This window comes from Mobula birostris, chromosome 28 (assembly GCF_030028105.1).
Source record: "Mobula birostris isolate sMobBir1 chromosome 28, sMobBir1.hap1, whole genome shotgun sequence".
Taxonomy (NCBI): Eukaryota; Metazoa; Chordata; class Chondrichthyes; order Myliobatiformes; family Myliobatidae; genus Mobula; species Mobula birostris.
In genome coordinates this window covers 6,458,614-6,471,063 of record NC_092397.1, presented here as the reverse complement: position 1 = coordinate 6,471,063, position 12,450 = coordinate 6,458,614, and the positions used below count along the sequence as shown (strand labels likewise).

General features: G+C 48.2%; 1 protein-coding gene across 2 annotated transcripts in view; it reads right to left on the bottom strand.

Annotated features, from left to right (window-relative positions):
* The window catches only part of men1 (multiple endocrine neoplasia I), a 31,058-nt gene extending 21,277 nt beyond the window's left edge, over nt 1-9,781 (bottom strand). The window contains exons 1-3 of one of the 2 annotated variants that reach the window (XM_072245683.1): nt 9,694-9,781; nt 902-1,368; nt 73-281 (exon numbers count right to left, since the gene is read on the bottom strand). In XM_072245683.1, the coding sequence (XP_072101784.1) occupies nt 73-281; nt 902-1,331 (639 nt within the window). In that variant the 5' untranslated portion in view covers nt 1,332-1,368; nt 9,694-9,781. The remainder of the gene's footprint in view (nt 1-72; nt 282-901; nt 1,369-9,693) is intronic. The other variant, XM_072245684.1, reaches the window with a different exon arrangement.
* Nucleotides 9,782-12,450: the final 2,669 nt, after the last annotated feature.

Genomic DNA, 12,450 nt, shown 5'->3' with positions numbered 1-12,450 from the left:
CAAGCTGGCACGTACGATGCTGGTTAGACAAGGTCAGCGTGTGTTACAGGGATCTGGTGATCTGGTGCTCACCCTCTCAGCCACGCCGGCAGTCACGGTCTGCCCCCGCCTGTCCTCGTTCCCTTTGCCGTGCCAGGTCACCTCCGCCGTCTCCTCTCCATTCTCGCCAAAGATCACCCAGGCGTGATCCTCCGACAGGCCCAGGTGAACGTCGTGGAGCCCCAGCACCTGGCAGGCAGCCACCACTGCGAACGCCACCCCTGAACTGTCCAGCTTCGTGCCTGGGGGAGGGAAAAGAAAAGCGTAAAGAACAGCTCGAGGCTGGGCTGCTTCAGAATAACCACATCAGAGTCCACAGGTAGGATCCTCAAATCAAAGCAACGTTTTTGAGAGGGAGGAAAACTGAAAAGAGACGGGTGGGTAAGTTTCTTTTTGTTACGCAGAGAATAGTGGGTGCCTGGAATGTACCACCTGGGATGTTGGAGACGGACATATTAGACATGTTTAAGAGGCTCTTAGACAGTAAGATTGTAAATATTCTCTGCACTCTCTCAAGGATGTTGCTGGGTTTGAGGATCTGAGTCACAGGGATTGGCTGAGTAGCTTAGGACTCTACACCCCCCACCCCCAGTAGAAGAATGAGGGAAGATTTGATAGAGGTGCACAGAACTATGAGGGGTATAGATAGAGTAAATGCATGCAGGCAATTTTCACTGAGGTTGGGCAAGGCTAGAACTAGACGTCATGGGTTAAGGGTGAAAGGTGAGATGTCGAAGGGGAACTTCTTCACTCAGGAGGGCAGAGGAAGTGTGCAACCAACTGCCAGCGGAAGCGGAGGATTGCCAGGGATTGCGCCAACCAGCTTATCTGTGCGGAACAGACAAACCAGCCGAGAGCTTACCAGTGATAAAGCTGAAAAGGGACTGGATGTGCGCCCTGTCCTTGAAGTACGAGCGGCTCAGGCTGTTCCAGATCACGTCAGACACCTTCTTCACCAGGTCCCGGCTGGAGTAACCCCCTTTGGTGGGGTAGAGCGAGCGGTCCACGGCCCCCCGGATCATTGTGGTGAACCTGGCGTGCAGCGCCTTGATCTGGACCAGATCCACGCGGGGGAAACAAGTCCTGGACTCCGAGCTCCCATTGAAGCTGTATCCTGGCACGTTGATGGGGATGACTCGGTTGACGGCCAGGAAGTGCTCCACAAAGCCCAGCACCAGGGACAGGAGGGTCAGGTCCGGTTCGTCCTTTTTCAGCTCAAACTCAAACAGCTTGACCACGTCAACGATGCTGCAGATGGGGAAGAAGGCCGCCTGCGTGGATTTCAGCCCCATCGCGTCTCCTCCAGGTTCGGCACCTGTGCAACGACATCTGTGGTGAGGGTGGAGAATGCATCCTGATCACAACTCAGGGTCTGCATAACACAGGGGTTCCCCACCCGAACCCCATGCTCAATGGCATTGGTCCATGACATCAAAAAGACTGGGATCCCCTGGCATAACATGATAATGAAATTTAGAACTGCCAACGTTGGAAATAGAATCATAGACTTATAGAATAGTACAGCACAGTACAGGCCCTTCGGCCCACAATGTTGTGCCGACCCTCAAACCCTGCCTCCCATATAACTCCCCCACCTTAGATTCTTCTGTATACCTGTCTAGTAGTCTCTTAAACTTCACGAGTGTATCTGCCTCCACCACTGACTCAGGCAGTGCATTCCACACACCAACCATTCTCTGAGTAAAAAAACCTTCCTCTAATATCCCCCTTGAACTTCCCACCCCTTACCTTAAAGCCATGTCCTCTTGTATTGAGCAGTGGTGCCCTGGGGAAGAGGCGCTGGCTACCCACTCTATCTATTCCTCTTATTATCTTGTACACCTCTATCATGTCTCCTCTCATCCTCCTTCTCTCCAAAGAGTAAAGCTCTAGCTCCCTTAATCTCTGATCATAGTGCATACTCTCTAAACCAGGCAGCATCCTGGTAAATCTCCTCTGTACCCCTTTCCAATGCTTCCACATCCTTCCTCTAGTGAGGTGACCAGAACTGGACACAGTACTCCAAGTGTGGCCTAACCAGAGTTTTATAGAGCTGCATCATTACATCACGACTCTTAAACTCTATCCCTCGACTTATGAAAGCTAACACCCCATGAGCTTTCTTAACTACCCTATCCACCTACACTACAGCATAGAAACCGGCCCTTTGGCCCATCTAGTCCATGCCTAGCTATTAATCTGCCTAGTCTCATCGACCTACACCCTGTGTACCTATCCAAACTCCTCTTAAATGTTGCAATTGAACCCGCATCCACCTCTTGCTCAGGCAGCTCATTCCACACTCTCACCGACCTCTCAGTGAAGTTCTCCCTCATGCTCCCCTTAAACATTTCACCTTTCACCCTTAAGCCATGACATATAGTTCTAGCTTCACCTCAGGGGAAGAAGATTGCTTGGATTTACCCTACCTATACCTTTCATAATGTCACACACCTCTGTCAAATGCCTCCTCCAGGGAGTTAAATCCTAACCTATTCGACATTTCCCTATAACTGAGGACAAGCACTGGCAACATCCTTGTAAACTGAAGTAATCTCACCGTCCCTCTTCTTGGTGAATACCCATGCAAGGTACTCATTCAGTCATAGAAAAGTGCAGCACAGAAACAGGTCTTTCAGCCCATCTAGTCTGTGCTGAATCATTTAAACAGCCTACTCCCATCGCCCTGTACCGGGACCATGGTCCTGTCATACCCCTACTATCCATGTACCTATCCAAACTTCTCTGGAACATTGAAATCGAGCCTGTCTATACCACTTGTGCTGGCAGCTCGTTCCACACTCTCACCACCCTTTGAGTGAAGAGGTTTCCCTCATGCTCCCCTTAAACTTTTCACCTTTCACCCCTAACCCACGACCTCTGGTTGTCGTCCCACCCAACCTCAGTGGAAAAAGCCTCCTTGCATTTTTCCTATCTATACCTTTCATAATTCTGTATATCTCTATCAAATCTCATCCCAATCTTCTACGCTCCAAGAAATAAAGTCCGAACCTGTTCAATCTTTCCTTATAACTCAGATCCTCCAGACCAGGCAACATCCTTGTAAATTTTCTCTGTGCTCTTTCAACCTTATGTACATCCTTCCTGTAGGTAGGTGACCAAAACCGCACACAATACTCCAAATCAGGCCTCACCAATACTTCAACGGTCCCATCTCCGGTATCCCCGGGTTCCAGGCATGCATCTCCTTCTTTGCCCTCAAGTGATGCTTCCCTCTCCTGGCCGCATCCTTGTTATTAGTGCCTTTGGATTTCTTGCCACTTTCCTCCTTCCTACTACCCTGCTGAGTTCTTTCTCAGGAGCCTCAGGTCCCACACCACCAGGTCCAGGAACAGTTATTACCCTTCAACCATTAGACTCCAGAACCGGCGTGGATAACTTCACTCACCACTACTCTGAACTGATTCACGGCACACAGCCTCACTTTCAAGGACTGAACAACTATAATTTATTTTGTGTTTGCACTATTTGTCTTCTTTTACACTTTGGTTGCTTGTCAGACTTCATTTACTGTATGTATACTTTTTTGGTTCCTTGAGGTTGTTATAGCTGGGGGTGGTCGTGGGGATAAGCTCCCGCTGCCTACTAAATGCTCCCAATGGTGTGTGTCTTAAGTAGCCTCTGACAACCAAGTCCAGCTCCTGGCCTTCACGTGTGGCTTAGCTACTGAGCCCGGCGGAACCGTTTCCACTGACAGGAAAAGGGGCAAAGGCGGGTTCCTGGCGCCTTGATACCAGTCGCTTCAGGCAGAGGGGACTCGTCAGCCGTGGTTGGCAGCTCATCTAGGAAAAGGAAAACTCTGATCTCAAACCTCTGCTGATTTCACTGGGGAGGCTTCGGGAGTACACCCCAGTGGAAAAATCCGGAACTGGGGTCCCTAAGACGGTCCTATGTTGAGTTCAATGCTGACTGGCAACTCCAGGGTCTCTGCCGTCCCTTTGGATTCATGATGCATGGACAGAGAGAGCTTGCTACATGGGCAACAGTTTGCTCTCCGTATCGTACTGCCCTGGCTTGCATATCTAGACAGCTAAGGTGCAACATCCAAGGTCGACCCTGACCGACGAAAGCCTCAACGTATAGTTTTTCATAAATCTTATTCTATTTATTTTCCCTATAAATGCCTGCAAAACAATGAAAGTAATGCATTATTTCAATAATAAATTCATTGATCTATCTATATTTGTCAAGGGACTTGATAATTTAATCTGCCTAAATCGTACATATGCTTCCTTTTCCTTTTTGATTGCATGGAGAGTTGAGCGGTGTAGCAACAACCTTGTACTCAACGTTATTAAGACTGAGGACTTCAGGAAAGGGAAGTCGAGGGAACACATACCAATCCTCATCGGGGGGGTCAGAAATGGAGAGGGTGAGCAGCTTCAAGTTCCTTGGTGTCAACATCTCTGAAGCTCTATCCTGGGCCCAACATGTTGAAGCAACACACATCAAAGTTGCTGGGAAACGCAGCAGGCCAGGCAGCATCTATTGGAAGAGTTTCAGTCGACGTTTCAGGCCGAGACCCTTCGTCAGGACTAACTGAAGGAAGAGTTAGTAAGAGATTTGAAAGTGAGAGGGGGAGGGGGAGATCCAAAATGATAGGAGAAGACAGGAGGGGGAGGGATGGAGCCAAGAGTTGGACAGGTGATTGGCAAAGGGGATATGAGAGGATCATGGGACAGGAGATCCGGGGAGAAAGACGGGGGGGGGAAACAGAGGATGGGCAAGGGGTATAGTCAGAGGGACAGAGCGAGAAAAAGGAGAGTGAGAGAAAGAATGTATGTATAAAAATAAATAACAGATGGGGTACTAGGGGGAGGTGGGGCATTAGCGGAAGTTAGAGAAGTCGATGTTCATGCCATCAGGTTGGAGGCTACCCAGACGGAACATAAGATGTTGTTCCTCCAACCTGAGTGTGGCTTCATCTTTACAGTAGAGGAGGCCGTGGATGGACATGTCAGAGTGGGAATGGGATGTGGAATTAAAATGTGTGGCCACTGGGAGATCCTGCTTTCTCTGGCGGACAGAGTGTAGGTGTTCAGCAAAACGGTCTCCCAGTCTGCGTCGGGTCTCACCAATATATAGAAGGCCACATCGGGAGCACCGGGCGCAGTATATCACCCCAGCCAACTCACAGGTGAAGTGTCGCCTCACCTGGAAGGACTGTCTGGGGCCCTGAATGGTAGTGAGGGAGGAAGTGTAAGGGCATGTGTAGCACTTGTTCCGCTTACAAGGATAAGTGCCAGGAGGGAGATCAGTGGGGAGGGATGGGGGGGGGGCGAATGGACAAGGGAGTCGCATAGGGAGCGATCCCTGCGGAAAGCAGAGAGAGGGGGGAGGGAATGATGTGCTTAGTGGTGGGATCCCGTTGGAGGTGGCGGAAGTTGCGGAGAATATGTTGGACCCGGAGGCTGATGGGGTGGTAGGTGAGGACCAGGGGAACCCTATTGTTAATGGGGCGGCGGGAGGATGGAGTGAGAGCAGATGTGCGTGAAATGGGGGAGATGCGTTTGAGAGCAGAGTTGATAGTGGAGGAAGGGAAGCCCCTTTCTTTAAAAAAGGAGGACATCTCCCTCGTCCTGGAATGAAAAGCCTCATCCTGAGAGCAGATGCGGCAGAGACGGAGATATTTTGTTAGGGGGTTTGAGGAGACTTAGTCTGTCACCAAAGACATTTGCAAATTTCTACAGGTGGACAGTGGAGAGCATTCTAAGTGGCTGCATCACCGTCTACTACGGAGGGGCCAACGCACAGGATCGGGAAAGGCGGCAGAGGATGGCAAACTTAACCAGCTCCGTCAAGGGCACCAGCTGCCCCGCCATCAAGGGCAACTTCAAAAGGTGATGCCTCAAGAAGGTGGCAGACATCATTAAGGACCCCCATCGCCCTGGACGTGCGCTCTTCTCATCAGGGAGCCTGAAGACACACACTCAACATTTCAGGAACAGTTTCTCTCCCTCCACCATCAGATTTCTAAATGACCAATGAACCCATGTACACTACTTCACTATTTTGCACTACGTACTGATTTCTTAAAATATTTCTTATCGTCACTTATAATAATTTTATGTATTGCACTGTACCACTGCTGCAAAATAACAAATTTCATTACGAATGTCAATATGTCAGTGATAATATACCAGATTCTGATATCTTTCGTCATTGAACTTGCCGTCTTTACTAGAAATCGCTGCTTCTGAACAGGTCTTTAAACAGCTCCCGCATGCCAGGCCTGGACCTGCCCCATAATAGCTGCTTCCAATCTGCTCACTCTAGCTCCTGCCAGATACTTTGCCTTCCCCCAGCTGAGTGCCCTTTAACTCCACTTTCCACACTACTGCTAAACACTTCGGCTAAAATTGCCACCCCGCCCCTGCAGAGGCGTAGCAGCAAAACTGATCTAGAACCAAACGAGAAACAATTGCCACTTGCCTACGGCTGCATGGATTTGTTTCACTGCGTGACACGCCCACAGCTCCAAAAGTCAAATTCCTTATCTTGATCCTTTATTAGCAATTAGCAAACATACAATTAAGTATTAGAGTGCTATCTCAGCGGCCAGCAAAAATACGACTTCTGCCAGTCCCAAGATACAAAGTGCCACAAAATTACTTGTAATCAGAGATTAAGGGAGCTAGGGCTTTACTCTCTGGAGAAAAGGAGGATGAGAGGAGTCATGATAGAGGTGTACAAGATAATAAGAGGAATAGATAGAGTGGATAGCCAGCGCCTCTTCCCCAGGGCACCACTGCTCAATACAAGAGGACATGGCTTTAAGGTAAGGGGTGGGAAGTTCAAGGGGGATATTAGAGGAAGGTTTTTTTACTCAGAGAGTGGTTGGTGTGTGGAATGCACTGCCTGAGTCAGTGGTGGAGGCAGATACACTAGTGAAGTTTAAGAGACTACTAGACAGGTATATAGAGGAATTTAAGGTGGGGGGTTATATGGGAGGCAGGGTTTGAGGGTCGGCACAACATTGTGGGCCGAAGGGCCTGTACTGTGCTGTACCGTTCTATGTTCTATGTTAAAATAAGCATAAATAGGTAACTCATTCCCTTCGGTTCTACTGCACCCCCATTAATGTGACTAGCTACCATAATGAACAAGCAACACAGAATGCAGAGTTCCGACGAATGCTATTGTTCACAGACACAAGAGCTCGGCTCACAATCTAGTGTGCACATTACTGGAGAATATGCAGCTAAATCCATAGTATCCAGGACATCTTCAAGGAGCAATGCCTCAGAATGATGGGCAGCCATCCTTAAGGACCCCCATCACCCCCAACATGCCTTATTCTCATTGCTACCATCAGGGAGGAGGTACAGGGGCCTGAAGCCACCCACTCAACAATTCAGGAACAGCTTCTTCCCCTCCACCATCTGACTTCTGAATGGACATTGAACCCAGGAACACTACCTCACTACCTTTTTTTATTTCTATGTTTGCACAACATACTTAACTATTTTATATATATATATATATACACATACACACACACACATATATATATATATATCTATATATATATAAATATATATTTACTATATTTGAATTTTTTCCCCTATATTATCATGTATTCCATTGTCCTACTGCCACAACAGCAAATTTCACGACTTATACCGGTGATATTAAACCTGATTCTGATTGTAAATTACCTACTGTGGCATTATACAACGATACTGTGTCAAGTCCTCAACTAGCGTAAGCGAAGTCAGAATCAAAGTAAACTTATTATCAAATAACGTACTGGATATGTCACAATATACTACCCAAGACTCATTTTCTTGCAGATGTTCACAGGGAAAAAAAAGAAATATAATAGAACTTATGAAAAACTACAAATAAAAATTGACAAACCACCTGTACTGATACTGAGAGGCTGACTCCACACTGAACAATAAATTGCTCCTCCGTGGACAGAATTAGGAGCACCAAATTTGTGGGAGTGCACATAACGGGACGATTTCACCTGGTCCCTCAACAAAGCACAGCAGCGCCTCCACTTGCTGAGGAGATCGAGGCGAGCGAGGTTCTCCGGCCCATCTCCATTCTAACCAATTTTTACAGGAACACCTTCGAGGGTGCCCCGACCAGCTGCATCAGCGTCCGGAATGGGGATTGCAAGGCAGCTGACCGCAAGATCCTGCAAAGGATCACAAGGGCTGCCGGGAGGATCATCGGGGTCTTTCTTCCATCCATCGGAGATATTTATCAGGAGCACCGCGTGCACAGGGCCCTTAGCATTGTCAATCACCCCTTCCATCCATCTAACAATATACTTGACCCTCAACCATCAAACAGGACGTAACAGAGCATTAGGACATGGACTGTTAGGTTGGGAAACAGCTCCCCCCCCCCAAAGGCTGTAAGACTACTGAGCTCCTTGAGACCACCCAGGGTCTCATCACCTATGAAGCACCGGTAGCATTATACTGTTTACTTTCTAACTTGTGGGTTAAAATAATGGTCTCTCTCTCTCTCTCTCTCAGATCCCACACCACCAGGTTTCAAAACAGTTATTACCCCATAACCATCAGGTTCCTGAACTGGTGTGGATAACTTTACTCACTACAACTCTGAACTGATTCCACAATCTATGGACTCACTTTCTATAACCCATATTTTCATTATTACTTATTTCTTTATATTTGCTCAGTCTGTCTTCTTTTGGCAGTCTTAGTGCGCAGCTTTGCATTGATTCTATCGTAATTATCTGTTCTACTGTTCTTGCCGGCAGCACCTCTACTTCCTTGGGGGTCTGCAGAGATTCATCATGACATCTAAACCTTTGACAAGCTTCTGTAGATGTGCGGTGGAGGGTGCATCATGGCCTGGTATGGAATCACGGAAAATCCTACAAAAGATTATGGATTCAGCCCAGCACATCACGGGTAAAGCCCTCCCAACCATTGAGCACATCTACACGAAACGCTATTGCAGGAAAGCATCATTCACTCACCACCCAGGCCATGCTCTTTTCTTGCTACTGCCATCAGGTAGAAGGTACAGGAGCCTCAGGACTCACACCACCAAGTTCAAGAGCAGTAACTACCCCTCAACCATCGGGCTCTTGAACGAAAGGGGATAATGACACTCACTTGCCCCATCCATTGACATTTTCCCACAACTAATGATCTCACTTTATGGACTCTATCTTGTTATTTCATGTTCTCGTTATTTATTGCGATTTATTAATATTTGCACTTGCACAGTTTGTTGTCTTCTGCACTCTGGTTGATCTTGTCATAGTTACTATTCTACAGGTTTGCTGAGTACGTCCACAGGGAAACGAATCGCTAGATAGTGCGTGGTTGACATATACGTGCTTTGATAATAAATTTCCTTCGTGAACTGTCAAATATCCAGCCCTCCACCCGTTATCGCTTGTTGATAAGGGCCACATCCACGATTAGTTGGGCAGATCTGCCCGTGGGAAGGCACGGTGCGCGCCTCTGGACAAAGAGGGGGAATTTCACTCTGCTGCGACCCGAGGCCTGGCTGTGGCCAAAGCATGGCAAGGAGAACGCCAGCATCCAGCCCCGCCATTCACAACTGCACGCCTGCTTCCTCGCCACCGTCTCCTCCCTCTCCCACACCCCCCACCACCCCCACTTCCTGCCCTCGCATTACCTGAGGCCACTCAGCTTCTCCCTCCCACGCCAGGCCGCCTCACGGTCGCCTCAGCAACCCTGGCACAGGCTTCTACCCCCGATGCACCTTGGGACTTGTAGTTCCAACCCTACGCGCACCGGGCGGAGGGCGGCGCTGATTGCACGCCGGGAGTTGTAGGCGGGCGCGCCTAGGGCGCATGCTCGCCACTCCTCCTCCGCCTGCCTCCGCTCAGGGCGGGCCGGTTGTTTCGCCTAATGCGCTTGCGCGGAGGTTTTGGCGCCCTGTCCTCTTGCCTCATGGTCTCCCCGCAGGGAGGTCGCCATTGAGTGAGGGTGGATGGAGTGGCAGGCGTTGGTTTTAAATCGTCACCTCACGGTGATCTGAACCATATCAAAAGATTCAAAATACATTCATTATCAAAGTGTGTATGCAATATACAACTCCCCAACCCATTTAATGAGGAAAAAAACAGCAACTCCATCCCTCCCACGCAAAAAGAAAACAAAATTCGTACAAGTTGCAACAAGAAAAAAGCAAGCGAAAACGCAGGATATATGCATTGATTAAACCTTGCTCCAGTGCCAACCTCTGACAGCCTCGAGGGAGGGAGAGGTCGTTCGAAAGCAAGGACCTTCTCTCGGGAGCATCGAGTGAGAGGGAGAGAGAAGCCATCACACGCAGACACCCTCCTCCGGCAGCAACGAGCGAGAGGCCGGCAGACGGTGCTGAGGGCTCGCTCGCCTCCACACCCGCCTCGATGATTTCAGTCGTACTCGGCGAGAGATGGAGTCAATCGTTATGGCTCTTCCCAAAAGAAACTGGCATGTCAGTGGCACAGCAAGACCCCAACTCATCTGGGCACCAGTTGCGCATGCCGCCTCAGGATGAGGTAGTGTTTCATAACCAGCGGCAAAGCACCTTAATTTTGGCCCACAATGAGGGAGGTGGATTTAGTGCATAGCAAGATCCACATGCAGCAATTTCCTCGCCACCGTTACAATGGCGCTGATCAATTAGATCTGGGGGATGGGACAGTGACTGTACCCATGTACCAGAGGCATACCCCTTGCCCTCTCTGCCAAACGATGGCTGAAGGGTTATCGGTGGAAAATTAGAAAGACTTACTTATAGAACATACAGACGATTCTGTGAATGCTGAAAATGCAGAGACACGCACAAAATGATGGAGGAACTCAGCAGTTCAGGCAGTATCTACAGAAAGGAATAAACAGTCGATGTTTCGGGCCAAGACCCTTCTACTGTGGAAGACACTAGCAGTGTGCCAGATGTTGAAGGCTGTGAGGGAAGAGAAGTGAGTGCAGTTACTGTTGCAAGGGAGAAAGTGCTCAAAATGCTGAAAGAGCTAAGAGTATGTAAGTCACCCTTACTAGATGAACTGCACCCTAGGGTTCTGAAAGAGGTAGCAGTTGATATTGTGGAGGCATTAGTAATGATCTTCCAAAAATTATTGGACTCTGGTATGGTGCCAGAGGACTGGAAAATTGAAAATGTCACTCCACTCTTTCAGAAAGGAGGAAGGCAGCAGAAAGGATATTATAGACCAGTTAGCCTGACCTCAGTGGTTGGGAAGATGTTGGAGTCAATTGTAAAGGATGAGGTGATGGAGTACTTGGTGACACAGGACAAAATAGGACAAAATCAGCATGGTTTCCTTCAGGGAAAAACTCGCCTGACGAACCTGTTGAAGTTCTTTGAGGAGATTAAAAGTAGAGAAAGGGGATGCAGTGATCATATCTGGACTTTCAGAAGGCCTTTGACAAGGTGCCACACATGAGGCTGCCTTCCAATTTAAGAGCCCGTGGTATTACAGGAAAGTTACTGGCATGGTTAGAGCATTGGCTGATTGGTAAGAGGCAGTGAGTGGGAATAAAAGGATCCCTTCCTGGTTGGCTGCCGGTAACTAGTACTGTTCTGCAGGGGTCGGTGTTGGGACCACTTCTTTTTATGCTGTATATAAATGATTCAGATGATGGAATAGATAGCTTTGTTGCCAAGTTTATATGAAGAATAGTAGAGGGGCAGGTAGTGTTGAGAAAGCAGGAAGGCTGCAGAAGGACTTAGGAGAATGGGCAAGAAAGTGGCACATAAAGTACATTGTTGGAAAATGCATGGTCATGCATTTCCGTAATGGAAATAAAAGTGCAGACTATTTTCTACACACGGAGAAAATCCAAAAATCTGAGATGCAAAGGGACTTGGGAGTCCTTGTGCAGAACACTCTAAAGGTTAACTTGCAGGTAGAGTCAGTGGTGAGGGAGGCAAACGCAATGTTAGCATTCATTTCAAGAGGTCTTGAGTATAAGAGCAAGGATGTGGTGCTGACGCTTTATAAGACACTGTGAGGTCTTGCCTTGAGTATTGTGAACAGTTTTGGGCTCCTTATCTTAGAAAAAATGGCATTGGAAAGGGTTCAGAGGATGCTCACATGGATGATCTGGGAATGAAAGGGTTATCATGCAAGGAATGTTTGATAGCTCTGGGTCTGTACTTGCTGGAATTCAGAAGGATGAAGAGGGATCTCATTGAAACTTTTCGAATGTTGAAAGGCCTAGAAGAGTAGATGCAGAAAGGATGTTTCCCATGGTGGGGGAGTCTAGGACAAGAGGGCACAGCCTCAGGTTAGAGAGGCATCCATTTAAAAGAAAGATGCAGAGAAATTTCTTCAGCCAGAGGGTGGTGAATTTGAGGGATTTGTTACTACAGGCAGCTGTGGAGGCCAGGTCAAAAAGGCAGAGATTGATAAGTTCTTGATTG